The sequence below is a fragment of the Myotis davidii genome, unplaced genomic scaffold (genome assembly GCF_000327345.1).
Source record: "Myotis davidii unplaced genomic scaffold, ASM32734v1 scaffold1, whole genome shotgun sequence".
In the NCBI taxonomy this organism is placed as follows: Eukaryota; Metazoa; Chordata; class Mammalia; order Chiroptera; family Vespertilionidae; genus Myotis; species Myotis davidii.
Genome location: NW_006294681.1, coordinates 5456058 through 5471866, shown reverse-complemented (window position 1 = coordinate 5471866; position 15809 = coordinate 5456058). Strand labels below are relative to the sequence as shown.

Here is a 15809-nt window from a genome sequence, read left to right as displayed (position 1 = left end):
TTTCTCTAGATATTATCTGTGTTCTCTTTTGCTATGGACAAGAACCCTGGATGTGGACTGCCTAGGTTAGAAACAGGTATTCCTGTTACTAAATATGTAATCTTGGGCAAGTTGCCTAACTTCTAGTGCTCTAAATAGGATGATCACATTACCTAACTTATATGTTAGCTGTGAGAGAAAAGGAAATAATATAGGTAAAGTGCCTAATCATGTTTGAAAAAGAGGCAAAGTTCTGAAAAAAAAAATTAGCAGAGCATCCAGTGAGTTGTGGGACTTCAAGGAGACAAATATATAGGTATATTTGGAGTCTCAAAAGGATGTAGGGAGGAACAAAATACAATATTTGAATATACATTGGCCAAAAATTATCTAAATCTGGTGAAAACTATAAACCCATAGTTTCAATGAATGCAACAAATCATACACACAAGACAAATGAAGAAACATTCACCAAGGCACATAATAATCAAATTGCTGAAAACAAGTAATAAAGAGAAATTCTTTTTTTAAAAAAATATATTTTATTGATTTTCTACAGAGAGGAAGGGAAAGAAATAGAGAGGTAGAAACATCGATGAGAGAGAGACATCGATCAGCTGCCTCCTGCACATCTCCCACCGGGGATGTGCCCGCAACCCAGGTACATGCCCTTGACCGGAATCGAACCTGGGACCTTCCAGTCCGCAGGCCGACGCTCTATCCACTGAGCCAAACCGGTCTCGGCTGCAAGTAATAAAGAGAAATTCTTACAGGCAGTTAGAGGAAGAAAAAACATGTTATAAAACAAAGGAACTAAGATAGGAATGACAGCATACTTCCTGTAAGAAACGTAGTTTTGCAGACAGTGAGCAATATCTTTAAACACAGAAAGAAAACCCAATCAAATGAGAATCAAATCCAAGTTAAAATATTTTTTAGAAACAAAGGCAAAGTACTATTTCAGACAGACAAAATGTAAAAGAGTCCATCACCACCAGATTTGCACTACAAGAAATGTAAACTCTTAGAGCACATCTGACATGTAAGAAGAAAATGATATCAAGTGAAGAACTGACTCTACACAAAGGAATGAGTACTATGGAAATAAGTACTTTTGTGTCTTGTTTTTAACCATCTTTAAAAGATAATTAGCATGTAAAGCCAAAAAGGATAACAATATATTGTGGTGTTTGCATTATAGGTAGAACAAATATATGAAAACAATAACATTGAAAGTGAGGAGATGGGTAATGAAAGCACAATATGTGAAATGATATACTATTACTTGACAGTAGGCTATGACAAGTAAAAGAAACATCAATAAGCCCTAAGGCAACCACTAAAAATAAAAACACTGACTAATAACCGAACAAAGGCAATAAAATAACTAAAAATACTCACTTAATCCAAAAGTAGGCAGTGAAAGAAGAAAAAGAATAAAGAACAAATGAGACAACTATACAACAACTATTAATATGGCAAATATAAACTTATTCATATAAATAATTACATTGAATATAATAATCTAACCATTCCAATTAAAAAGAAGGGATTGTACTTATATCTGACAAAGTAGATTTTAAAGCAAAGGTTATAGTAAGAGAAAAAAAGAAGGGCACTACATAATGATAAAGGAAGCAATCCAAAAAGAGGGTATAACCCTTGTACACATTTATGCTCCAAACAAAGGAGCACCTAAATATGTAAAGCAAATCTTGATGGACACAAAGGGAGAGACCGACAGTGATACAGTAATAGGAGGGGATTTTACCATTGACATCAATAGATTGATCTTCCAGGCATAAAATCAAGAAGTCAAAGGTCGCCTTAAATGACACACTTCATCAGATGGATTTGATTGATATCTTCAGAGTATTTGACTCCAAAGCAGCAGATGGAACATTTTCTAGGATACACCACATGTTAGGACACAAGTCTCAGTAAATTTAAGGAGATTGAAATCATATCAAGTATTGTCTTTGATCATAAGGGTGTGAAACTGGAAATCAATAATAAGGAAAAAACTGGAAAACACACAAAGACATGGAGGCAAAATACCATGTTACTAAACAATGAATGGGTCAACAATAAGATCAAGGAAGAAATCAAAAGGTTCCTTGAAACAAATGAAAATGAGAACACAACAACCCAAAATCTATGGAACACAGCGAAAGCAGTCCTAAGAGGGAAATTCATAGCATTACAGGCCTACTTATGGAAATAAAGAAAACTCAAATAAACAACCTAATGTTATACCTAAAGGAATTGGAAAAACAACAACAAACAACTTAACCAAGGAGATAAAAGACTTGTACTTGGAAAACTACAGGACTTTGAAAAAAGAGATAGAAGAAGCTATAAAAAAGTGGAAGAATATATTGTGTTCCTGGATTGGTAGAATCAACTTCATTAAAATAGGCCATACTACTCAAAGCAATCTACAGATTCAATGCAATCCCTATTAAAACACCAACAGCATATTTCACAGATCTAGAACAAATACTCCAAAAATTTATACGGAACAAAAAAAGACACTGAATAGCCTCAGCAATCTTGAGAAACAAGAACAAAGTTGGAGGGATCATAATATCTGATATGAAACTATACTACAAAGCCATTGTAACCCAAACAGCTGGTCCCAGGTTCAATTCTGGTCAAGGGCACAAAAATAAATAAATAAATAAAAAGCAGGGATTGTCACATTAAATAAGGAAAAGCAGGGTCCAACTATCTGTTGGGTCTATAAGAAAAGATACTCGAAATATAAAGGTACAAAAGATTAAAAGTAAAAGGATGAGAAAAGATATATTATTCTGATACTAGTTTTTTAAAAAGCTATAATGGCTGTATTAATATCATAAAGGATGTCAGAGCAAGGAATAAAGAGGGTTATTTCATAATAAAAAATCAATTAGTCAAGAGTATATAACAATCCTAAATGCTATATACCTAATAACAGCTCTTAAAAAAGAAATGGTGTAAAATCCAATGGACTACAAGGAGGAATAGACAAAGCCACAATGATATCTGAAGCTGAATACCCCATTGTCACTAATTGATAGAACAGAGAAACAGAAAACAGGTGCGGATTTTGAAGACTTGGCAACACTATCAACATACTTGATCTAAATGACATTTAGGGATGCTTTATTCATCAACTGCACAATACACAGAATATTTATCAAGGTAGGCACTATTGGGGCCATAAAATAAGTCTTGAGTAATATAAAATTTTCAAGTGATATAAGATATGTTATCTGATCACAATAGAATTAACTTTAACAGTCAGTAACAAAATTATATCTGGAAAATCCCCAACTACCTGGAAACTAAAAAACTCACCGCAAAAAAAAAAGTGGTACCAAAAACCCAAACAACACAAAACCAGAAGGGAATCAGACTAATTTTGAACTGAATAAAAATGACATCAAATTTTGAGATGCAGATAAAACAGTGCTTAGAAGTGAATGTAACTAATTTTGGCAAAATATCTATCCCACTTAAAAACTTTCAGCAAATTCATACTATAAGGAAATTTTCAATATGATAAAGTACAATTATGTAAAATCTATACCTAACATCATACTTAATGCTGAAAAACTATATATTTTCCCTCTAAGATATGGATAAAGGTGAGGATGTCTATTGCTGTTTCTTGGTCATTGTAGCTAGTGCAATAAAGGAAGGAGAGGGAGAGAGAGAGAGAGAGAGAGAGAGATTACCATTTGATATGAGCTCATCACCTTTTGTGGGAATATCTCTCCTTGATTCATGCCCAATAAGTGTTCCTTTGTCTCTGCTTAAAGTGTGATGTGTGCGGTATGACACCTGGCCAACCCCACTGCACCATCTGTCCTCTAGGGGAGGGGACAGAGTTCCCTCTATTGCCACACGAGAAGGGTGAAAGTAGGTGAATTACCTTGTGCTGGCCTGGTGCCTGCTATTAAAGCTGATCTTGCCCTGTATCTGATACAGAGGTATAATGGGCAGAAGTGTTTAGAGCAGTGATATTCAACCAGTGTGCAGAGAGCGGTACAATGGTGCCGCAAGAATTTTTAAAATATGCAATGCCTGACTATTTAGTCAGGGGCTTTGACCTCTTTTCCCTTAGGTTGTCAAATAAAATAAAAAAATGACAACAGCCAACACATCAATAGCCATCCAGTGTGAATGAATCAAAATTGTACCTAATTTTTTTTGTCAGATTGGCAAACAATATATTTTTTGGTGTGCTTCAGAATTTGAGTAATTAGTTTGTGTGCCATGAGAAGAAAAAGTTTTAAAATTGCTGGTTTAGAATCCTCCCCTAGGATTGCGCAGTACTCTGCTTGACAGCAACTACACACACACACACACACACACACACACACACACACACATGCTTTAAGAATGTTTACTGCAGCATGGTTTGTAGTGTGAAAAACTTAGTTACTAGTGGAGTTTTTTTTAAAAAAGCAAAGCATACACGTATACAATACCACCCAGTAGTTAAAGAACAATAGGCGGATTTTCATGTTAAAGCTGAAATAGTGCCAACAAACATTAAGTGAAAAAAAAAAGGTAGGATAATATGTTTAGAATTATTTTATGCATGCTAACAATAAAACTGTGTGTGTTCATGCATGTGTATGTGTATATTCATTAGTGAAAAGAATATTCTTGGGGTTAACACCAAACTTTTAACCGTGGAAAATATGGGAGATGAAAGAGGAATTTCATTTTTAACACTGTATAGTTCTTCATTTGTTTGAATTTTTGTGCAAACAACAAGTACTATAGCACTTAGAGTTCTCACAAATGACGTTCTTTCTTTGTTGTTTATTGCTTCTTTCTACACATTTGAGTATATGTTTTGAGAAAGCAGAGAATTGGGAGGCCTTTCATTTTCTGTAGCTCCTGGGCCTAGAATAGGGCATGGCGTACAGCATATGCTCCATAAATACTTCTTCCATAAATAAGCAGTGAAAAGGGGAGAAAATGCCTGATTGGGTAAATTCTCTATTCCCCACTTCAAATTCACCTGACGTCCTGCCCGACCAGCCGATTCTTTAACGAGAGCTTAGTGTCCTATCGCCTCAATGTGGATTTCAAATTGCATGGCCACCTCATGGCCTCTCCTCTTTCCTTAGCCCTTTTCTATTCATAGAAGATCTAGTCTTCTCCATGAAGTCCTCACTTAATGTCATTAATCAGTTCTGCGACTTTGAGTGAAATGACATGTAATGAAACCAATTTTGCCCTAGGCTAATTGATATAAACAGGAGTTAAATTTGTACAGCATCTTATCAATGCTATAATGAAATATTGAACAAAACAATGTTATCAAGGCCCTGCTATACTTGATTGATAAATTAAAGGAGGAATTCTGGAAGGTTGGCTCTTTCAGTTCATGTCTGCAACTCCCTCCTCATTTCAATTTCTTTTCTAGATTGATACCAAAATGGGTCGGGGAAATTAGCAGCAGGCAGAGAGTATGCCAGAGGCCCTCCAGTTCTGCAGGGTTCTTCAGGGAGGAGAGCAACGAGGACCCTCATTCCCCTAGGGGCGAGGTGGGAGGCAAGTGCTAGCGGCTGAGGGAAGATGGTGCCCGTCTGCATCAAGTTGTTCCTTGAAACAACTTGATCATCAGAACCTGCGAATTCCCCATAAATCGACGAGTAGATAAGAGAGTTGTGGTACGTGTATACCATGGAATATTACTCAGACACTAAAAAGAATGAAAGCTTCTCATTGCAACAACATGAATCAACAAAGAGGGTATTATGCTAAGAGAGACAAGCCAGTAAGCAAAGACCAAGTCTATATGATTTCACTTATAGGTGGACCCTAAAGAACAAAATAAATGAACAAACAACATGAAACAGACTCAGACAGAAAGAACAGACTGAGGTTTGCTAGGTGGGAGAGGGTTTGGGTGGGGGCTGGGTGAAAAAGATAAAGGGATTAAGAAGTACAAATTGGCAGTTACAAAATACTCCTGGGCTTGTAAAGCACAGGGAATATAGCCAATACTACTGTAATAACTATGTATAGTGCCAGGTGGTTACTGGAAATATTGGGGGAGTACTTTGTGAAGTGTATCATTGTCTGACCACCATGCTGTACATCTGAAACTAATATAAGAAATTATTGAATGTAACCTACAACTGAAAAATAAAATTTAAGAAACTTATGAGTTCCCTTAGAAATGGTCTGTCCTCCCCTTGCCGAGGATGGTCCCTCAAGGACTGCCAGTTCTACTAATCCCAGGGAGCCCACAGGAAGACCCAGTAGACCAAAAGCACCAGTTGGGTACGGCTGCTCTACCAAACGCCATATCTGGCTGTTCTGAACATGGAAGGAACAGCATAAAGCCAGTATTTGGCTAGCAATGTCATGGAGTCAGTCTCTGGGCAGGGTCATGAACAGGTTTGTATAAATTATAATTGATGCCCGAGGGTATTTTATAGTTTAGAAAACCTTCTGCAGTTCTTTCATGGTTTAGAGGCCATTTAACACAGAGCAGAAGATAGCTCATCTCTACAACTTGAAAAATACATTTGAAAAGCAAAAGAGTAACTAAGGATATCCAAATGGTAATAAGCCTATAAAATGATGCTTGATCTCATTAGTAATTGGAGAAGTATAAATTAAAACAGAATGGCTACAATTAAGAAAGATTGACAATCCAAAGTATTGGTGGGGCATACAATGTGGTTAGGAGGACAAACCCTTTAAAAGCTGTTTGACATTATAAACTAGGGTTAAACACATTCAAACCCCATGAACTGGCAAATCTACGCTTAGTTAATACACCCAAGAGAAAGGCATCACATGTGATAAGACATGTGGTTGAGAATGTTTATAGCAGTAGTATTTGCAATAGCCCCAAAGAGAACAACCTGAGGTCCCCATCAATTATAGAATGGAACTTGCAGTCTTTTTATACAATGGAATACTGCATGGCAATAACAATAAGAGACCACAGCTATGTGCAACAGCATGGATGAATCTCATAAGTATAATGTTGAAACACATAGTTAGAAAAAAGTATGTTTACTTTTATAGAAAAATTTAAAATAGGCAAATTAATCTATGGTCATAGAAGCCAGGAGAGTGGTTACCTTTGGGGAGAAGAGAGAGCTAATTATTTGGAGGGGGCATGAACGGGGTCTAGTGATGTTCTATTTCTTGACTTGGAGGTGGTTCCTGGGTATGTTTGCTTCATAGCAATTCAGTGAGAGTACATTTATGATTTGTGGACACCTCTGTAGATACGTTATGCTTGACTAAAAAAAGATAAGAGAAAAAGTATCAGCACTTGGCATTGATGGGTATGTTTGAACTATTGCCGAGCTCTCTCTGCTGATGAGAGTTTTGCACCCCCTCTCTGTAGAGGCACGTGTTCCCAGTCAATAATATAATTGCATTGCTTTTTGATGTTTGTTTTTCATTTTCTAAGCAGTGTGTGAGCATTTTAAGTTCTACTTCTTTGGTGTAGGAATTGATAAGGAATATTTATTTATTGCATTTTTATTATAAAAAATGAGAGTTTGATATAAATTTTTTATTTCCAGGTAACCCAAGATGTTTTGAAGGCTGCAAAACGATGACAGACACTTAATGCTTTCTCTCTCAGAAGAACGAGGAGTGAGGACATTTGTTCGATATGGCGGACACTGAGGGTTACACACGGCAGCCTGTCTTGTCACTGACCTGCTCTCAGCCTCGGATCGTTTTCTATCACATTGAGATCAAAACCCAAAGCTCCTTTCATACCTACACGAATTCATAAGTCTTGTTCCTCCTGCTATCCACATGTTTCCCCTTTGAGCACTGTTCCCTCAGTCTGGAATGCTTTTCCACCAGATACTCATGTAGCTGGCTCCATGATTTGTTGAATGAATGAATTGATTCATGTGGAGTGCTATGTACATTTCAAGAAAAAAAAAAACCCATAAATATTCATAGTATTCAAAATTTCAGAGTATACACAGTTGTGCACCCCTCCTTGGTCTTCTGAGCTCAAGGCTCAGACGCTTTACGCCTTTTTTTGTATGATGTTTTCATTACATGGGCTTTACATGTTTGCAGTAGAAAAGTGAAAAAGTGAAGATGAGCGTTAACAGAAAAATGCAGTTTCTGCCTCATGGGGCACAATCAGGAGAAGACGAAGCCCTCTCCTTGGGTCTTCTCGGGCTCTGACCAGGACTGAGGTGCACAGGTTATATCTCAGCCTTGAAAGACCCGGTGAGATAGCACCTGGTCCCTGAGAGGCCCAGGGGGAGGCAAGGGGAGGAGGGAAAGATCAAGATCTACATGGAAGAACTGGGACACTGAGTAATAGCTGTATCTAGCCGACTGTAGGCTAGCCTAGGTTTAAGCTTCTTGTACCTGTTAACACATTTACTTACTACAACAACCTAAGAAGGCACAGATGAGAAAAGTGTGTCAAGGACAGCGGCAGATCACACAGCCGGCTGGGATCTTAACCCAGGCAGCCCTGCCCCAGAGTTCACACACAGTTCACAGAGTTATCAACTCTCAGAAGGAGCCCATCCCAGGACTCAAGCCTGAAGGTGGAATTGGGGAGGCCCCAATGAGTAGAATTGAAGTTAGGAGCCAAGGACTAGAAGAGGTCCAGAATGGAGCAGCAGTGCCCCCTGCAGTTAGGTTGATCTGTATTCCAAACAGCATACACAGAGTTTTCTGGAGACCCACTCAAGTACAGGCTTTGAATTCATCTTACTTTGGACTCCAGTCTCTCTACCCAGAAGCCCTAGCCAGGCTAGTTCTAATCCTAGTCCTTCCAAGTTTACAGAACCCAGAACACCTGTGTTGAGCATGTACTATCACAGTCAGAGCCCAGTGACTCTTAGGTGAATGGCCCTCAGCATTTAAATAGGAAATTCTTGAAAATCAGAGCCTTTAAAGGGGCAAACATTCTAATGATGGCATTTCAGACGGAAGGGTGGGCAACATGGGAGATATTTGGGAACACAGGAAAGCCTACACAGCCCCCTTAGAGTCATATCTTGTGGACAACAGCTGGTACTCATTGCAAAGGTCTGCCTGGCGCTGAGGATTTGCTGCATTTGGTGTTTCCAGCTGGAGCAGGCAGCCTCACAATCCCCTAAAGAGAAGCAGCCATCGTGTCCCATCCTCCTTTCTCTGTGTCCTCCCTCTCGTTTCCCCCTCCCCCTCCTCTGTTCCTTCCCTCCCTAAACATTTGTGGCACATCTCTAGGTTTCTATTCTCCACCAGGGATTCTGGGGGTGGGGAAGTACAACGGTAAGTAACCTGTCTCACCCTGAGCAGAGGTGACAGATGGGAAATAGAGGGGCAGATAATCATTTGTGTTTTAGCTGGATCTGCACAGCTAACTCAAATAGAAAAGAAGGGCTCCTGCATAAAGAACTGCACTGGATTTGAAAAATAATGTATTCATTTGAGTGTGAAATTGTGTTTCCTCAAACGTGCTGTATGAGATTATGTATGTGCACACATTGTATTATTGTAGAACAATTTTATTATTAACTTATCAAGAAGGGACAGGGCATTTTACTCTTACTGTCTCCAATAAGGTTCTTGTTTCCAAGGTTTAGGAGTCCTTTGTCTTAGGAAGAGAATTAAGTGAGTTTTTTTTTTTTTTTTTTATAAAGACTAGCTCCATGTCTCTCAAATCTGACCTGCAGATGGATTTTGTTTGGTCCACGCTGTTTTATTTTTTACTTTTAGCATTTTACTTATTTATTTATTATTCAATTATAAATAAATGCAGTTGAGAAATATTATGTTAGTTTCAAGTGTATAACATAGTGACCAGACATTTATATACCTGATGAAGTGATCACCCCAATAAGTCTAGAACCCCATTGGCTCCATACATAGTTATCACAATATTATTGACTATATTCCCTATGCTGTACTTTATAGCCCCATGACTGTTTTTATAAATGGCAATTTGTACTTCTCAATGCCGTTCACCTTTTTCACCCATAACTCTGTTTTAAATAGAATCCACGGGCAAGATTAAAATCTTGGGTTTTTATCATGAAAATCTAGGTTTCAGGTTTCTCTGGAAAAGTCTGGCAACAAGGGGCTGGCATTTCCAAGGGAAACAATTGGCTAAGGCTGAATAGAGACCTCATATCGCCGATGTGTCCCAGCCCATCAGGCCGCATGCTCCTGACCCTGATCTCCAAGGGCCAGCGAGGTTGTCGCCTTCTTCCTGTTCTGCTTCGAACACCCACATTACGCGCACCTCTCATTAAAAAGGAGGGCTCTGGCCCGGAAGGAAAAGTTGGTTGCTAAGGATCAGGAAGATAGGTGTTGGTGGGGCTCTGTGAATGGGGGAGGGACCCTTGCACTGATGAGGAGAAGGTGGGTCTTCAATAGCATGTGGCCACGTGGAGCCCTGAGAACCCTGGCCGGGCCGGGCTGCCCAGGACAGTGGAGCTGTCTCTTCAGAAAGGAACAGGTGCTTGCACGACCAGACTGCAGAGCAGAGACTCTGCCTCTGTTTTTCTCAGCTGCTAAACCCTGATTTTTTGGGAAAGACCACAAAGGAGAGGATGGGTAGGGTCCTGGATAAAAGACTTAGTGGTTAGTTTAGCTGTAGGTAGTTTCAGTTAGAAAAAGGGGAAAATGTTATGTATGTTTTTGTACCTGAATGTTGTTCTCTGTGGTTTAATTCATATGGAATACTCATAAGTTCTTTGTGTGATGAGAATCTGTCTTAGAAAACATCCATAATACCTTTCCCAGGGACCCGTCACTAAATCTCTTCATTCAATATTTTATTCATTCAGCAGATATTGGAGCACCTGCTGTGGTTGTGGTGGAGGGGTGTATAATAATGAATGGTATATGGTTTCGAGTTCTTCCAATTCTTGGTAGTGATGTGGATGAGCAATAGGGAATTAGAGTGAGAAAGACACTGCTTGGGAGCAAGAAGTTGGGGCTCTTAATTCTCTTTCTATCTTTCAGCTGCTGGGGAAGCTCACACCAATGACTTAACCTTTCTGGTCTTCACTGTCATTCAATGGGGCTAAATTATCTTTAATTTTTTTATTAACTTCTAAAATACTTCACTGGAGAAGAGAGACATACACATCTGGATGTTAATGTAGATTTTCTTATATACGAGGGCATAGCTTTGGTTTTCTTCACGCATCTGATTTCCAGATATGAGAGTGGAAATACATTTTATTTTGCTCTAATGTGTTTACTCATCTAAGATCACATACATAAGATATTAAATGAAAACTGTTTTGCACCACCCTTGTAGGAAGAGAAGGAGGCCAGTGGTGACTCTGTCGAAAGCAGATGGTTTCACTGTCTCTGCGTTTAAGATTCACTGTTGGAATCCAAAGGTGAATGAGGGCCTTGGAGAAGAAGAGACTTGCAAGCGTGTTATGCATTCAGGGTAATGGGTTTATTATATGCATAAACAAGAAAGCATTTATTGGCGTGTTGTCAAAAAATAATGGACAAGGTGACCAAAAACTATTTTAGCACGAAAACAAGACAGCTGCCACAGACCAATACTGAGCTTACAGACTCTCAAAAGATCACAGAACCTGCAAAGAGAGCTTTCAGGTCGTGTAGTTATTCAGACAATCAAGTCAGCTATGTAATGCAGGCAACACATGGCAACAGAACACGATTAGCGAGGCTGTCTCTCACTGGGGGATGGAGGAAGGCTGGCTGGGGCCCGGGGTCGCTGATGGGAAAGGGCATTAAAACCTCATAAATCCTCCATATCGTTTCTCCATTTCAGGAACTTCGTTGGAGTAACTTTCACCTTCTTCGTTGGAGGGCAGAGAATCGGCGAAGCGCTTCAGGAAGCCCCCGTACCGCTTCTGGTAGTCCATCCACCACTCCGGGCGGCCCACCCTTCTCATGAAGCCCCCATAGCGCTTCTGCAGCTCCTTGGCTTCGTCTTCCAGCTGGGGGCTCCTCTTCAGGCCTCTCATGAAGCCCCCGTACCTCTTGCTCACGTCTTCATCCCCGGCCTCTTGGTGGGGGCTGCCCTCTCGGTTGTCCCCTGTGCCCAGCAGCTCTTTCAGGGGGTCTAAGGAATTGCCCAGAGTGCCACCCTCGCCTGCATCCTTCTTCATGAAGCCTCCGTACCTCTTGGCAAGGGTCTCACCTCCCTCGGCCTCCTCTTCTGGCTCCAGAGGAGAAAGCTCATCGGTTTTCTTCATGAAGCCGCCATACCTTTTCATGAAGCCCCCGTACTTCTTGGCCAGCACATGGCTCTCCTCGGGCCGGCTGCTTTCTCTGCGGGCGCCGGTGCCCTCTGGAGGGAGCTCCAGCGTGGACAGCTGCAGCAGCTCCTTGCAGGCGTCCCAGGTTTTGAGAGAAGGCAGCTTCCCTTCACACTCCAGGGTGCAAGCCTGGGGAGGAGAATTCGATTTGAGAATAAAAGGAGGCTTTTCTGATTTTGTGAAGGGAACAGATTGGCGTGGACCACAATGTATTTACTTCGAGATGAGCACTCCCTTAATAATCTCCATTTTCTTCTTAAAGCTTTTCATCACACTCAATAGGCAAATCAAAGGGAAATGGATTTAGAAAAATTGTGGAGAACGAATTGAAACAAATGAGAAGTTTTCTTTGAATTTAAACAGGATATATATATATATATTGGGCCATTTCAATACCGTAAAAGGTTTTTTTCACCCAATGTTAACCTAGATTGACTGCCTGAACAATCTAATTTCACGGGATAAATTTTCACTGTTGATTTCATTTCATTTGAGCTTTTTCTAATCACAAGGGAGAAATTTGTTTACCTAATTAGGGACATTATCCGAAAATTCCTTTTATCTTCTTGTCTTACACAAAATAAGTACCAATGACATGAGGTTTCTTTATTTTCTTTTGTTAATATTTTACCTGCAATGGTATCCAATATTCCTGCAAACATTTTCTATCTTAGAAAAATAACCAATTTAAAATAGGTTTAAAAAAAGACTTTCTAAAATTTCAATTTAAATCCTATGAATTATTTGTATTATGACATACTGATTTGGTGAAAGTAGAGGTTTGCTTTTTTCCACCCTGAATTGATTAAAACTGAGTTAATCATCTTGAACCAAATATTTGTAGTTATGAGATCACATATGAAATTAAACACATGCTAATGTTATTCATATTACTTTTCTTAACATTTAGTTGCTGATGTATAGGAAAAGGTGTATTAGTGCAACTAAATTCTGTAGGGTACATATTTAATCAAATTTTAATGACTGTTTTGTGTCTAAGAAAATTAAAAATATATGCATATAAAAACCTAAAGATGATCTGATTGAAGTGATCCTGTTTATTTTTATATATGATTAAGAAATAAAAATGTTAACAAGAACTTAAGATGTTCAGGTGTCAATATTTTTATTCTAAAATATAATTTAAGTGATTTCTTTACCAAAACTTAATGTTGAATATTTTGTACACTATTACCAAAATGCTTTTTAATGTTAGGATTTCTTGAAACACAAATAATGACAATCATAATAACAGATTAATATTTTTAAAAGTAATGTGAATTTATATGCTCCTATATATGTCTATGCGCTTTTTGCTATATTTATCACACTCCGTGTTCTATGGTCAAGGTCATATTAGAGGACAAATTCAATTTGGACATCAATCATAACATGCCTATGAATATTTGCATCTGCCACAGAACCAAGCACGGATGTCTTTCACGTGGTAGAAGGGCAATAAATATCTGTTATATTGATTTTACTCCATGGTGTTGGTTAGGAAATCTCATTTCTCATATGTGTTTTTGCATCCAAGGTAAAACTCCATTACCACTGCAATTCTAACAATATAGTCATTGACAAAGCCTTCTGTCAGAGGTAAAATAACAATCTAAGATGTAAGTTCCCATACAAAACAAATCAGTTAAACCAAAAACAATTAGAAGAAAAAAGATGGATGAAGGTGTTTTTACCCCTAATTAAGAGGCAATGTTTTTCTTGTAAGTTTAATTATAAAGCCCCACTATATGTCTTCTCTTTAAAGCCATGTTAGCACATGCACATATCAAAGGAAGTGAATCGGGTAATTCAAATGAAACAAACCTTAAACCTGAATTAGAAACCTTGGATTTTGTGGAATACTTCCCTGAGATTGTTGTCCCTATTTTACACATCCACATAGCAAAATGTCTTCAAAGGCTCCAGTGAGGAGCTTGACTCCTTGGATGAATACATGATTCTCTACTGAGCTGTTGAAGTCATCACAGAATTTCAACAAATCGAGGAGTGCAAATGGATCCCAGGGGAGCTGGTTAAAATGAAGCTGCCCGGGTCTCACATCCCGGAGATTTGGATCTGTAGAGCATGGTGGTGATTCAAGAGCACCTGGACTATGATTAGAATAAGAGCTCATTTGTCCTCAGCTCCACCCGTGCCCCAAGGCCCAGTGGAGTCCTTTTCTTTTCTTTGTTGCCACCTCTCTGGACACTGGCCACCTCTCCTGTGCCTTTTCCATAGGCACATCAAACTGTTGTCTTAGTAGGTTTTACAGAAGCACATTCATGACATGGCAGCAGTTGAATTTCACCATCACTTGTATGTGAGACTGTTGCCAATTTCTTTCTCTTCTCTGCTCTCCCCTCCCTCCCCCTTAGATCTTTGAAGGTAAAGGGCTTGAGGGACCAGAGGCTAAACCGTGCTAGAGAAATGAAATACGTAAAAAGGCGACAAAAATGTCACTAATAAAAAATGACATTACCTGCAGGCAGGATGAGAGGATGGTGGTGTGTGGAAGGGTCCCTTAGTGGGATGGTAGGAGTTGGGGTGACTGAGCATCTTCTTTGGGACAGGTGAGGTGACAACGCAGTGCTCTCCAAGGTGCTGAAGAGAGCACATGGGGCTCCCATATCCCCCAGGTGAAAACAAACTTGGTTTGTGTGGGGACATGGCCACCCTTACCAGTCCCTAGGTAGTTGTGGGTCCCCGAAGCTGAGAGCTAGAGCGGGACCTGGGTCAGCGTACAGGGGAACAGTAGAGACACCGAAGTCACCAGAGACCGCGACCGATTGCCATCAGAGGACGCACCGTGCGGTGGCCGCTACCGCGCTAACACTCACCAGAGGGTCGATGTCGGTGGGGCGCGCCAGGAGGTAGCTGCACGTGGCGCAGTCCTGGCTGCATTCCGCCCGCACGGTCGCCGGGAGCGCGGGGCTGAGCGCAAGCAGCCAGGTGCAGAGGGTCAGGAACCGCGCCATGGGCTGCGGGGAGAGAGGGACGCGAACTCCGAGCCTGCCCGAAAGCAAGCGGTCCCCTCGGAGAGACCCTCGCCGGGACAGTCCCAGCCGGGAGTTTGTGGGACCAGAGAGCAAGAGCTCCTAGGGACACTCTCGCCTGGGACCCCGCCTGCCCGGCCGATGCGGGTTTGAGAGGCCCCGGGCCATCTCAGATGACCTCCCGGTGCCCGGGTCGGCACGGTCGCCCCGAGCCCCGGGCTGCTCTGAGCACTTGGCTCTCTTACTGGGCGCACGCTGCTCCGGGCAAGATTCTGCAGGGAAGAGCCAAGACCAAATGCTCGAAAGCAGGAGCTTGGGGAGGCCTGACATTGACCCGGGTCACAAACAGGAAGACGGTTGGGAACCCCATGCAATGAGACGCGGAGTAAAACCCAGCAGGCAGACGGCCCCAAGGGCGCGCGGTCAAGGAGCGCTCTGGCCAAGTTCACTCACGTTGACGCTGTTCAGATGGCGCAGCTTGGTCGGAGAAGCGGAGTCCCAGCCACGACCCTAGAAGGGAGAGGAGAAGGCAGGTGTCAGGGGCAGGGGGCGCGGGGGAGACGCGGCCCGGGGGGCGCGGGCAGGC

The 15809-nt window shown here is 40.8% G+C and overlaps 1 protein-coding gene across 1 annotated transcript; it reads right to left on the bottom strand.

The window, feature by feature from the left end:
• Positions 1-11373: 11373 nt before the first annotated feature.
• PENK (proenkephalin) lies at positions 11374-15803 on the bottom strand. The gene is made up of 3 exons (XM_006769059.2): positions 15677-15803; positions 15068-15208; positions 11374-12359 (listed from the first exon to the last, which is right to left on the bottom strand). Exons 2-3 carry the CDS (start codon positions 15203-15205, stop codon positions 11700-11702), a joined length of 798 nt encoding a protein of 265 aa, XP_006769122.1. The 5' UTR covers positions 15206-15208; positions 15677-15803; the 3' UTR covers positions 11374-11699.
• Positions 15804-15809: the final 6 nt, after the last annotated feature.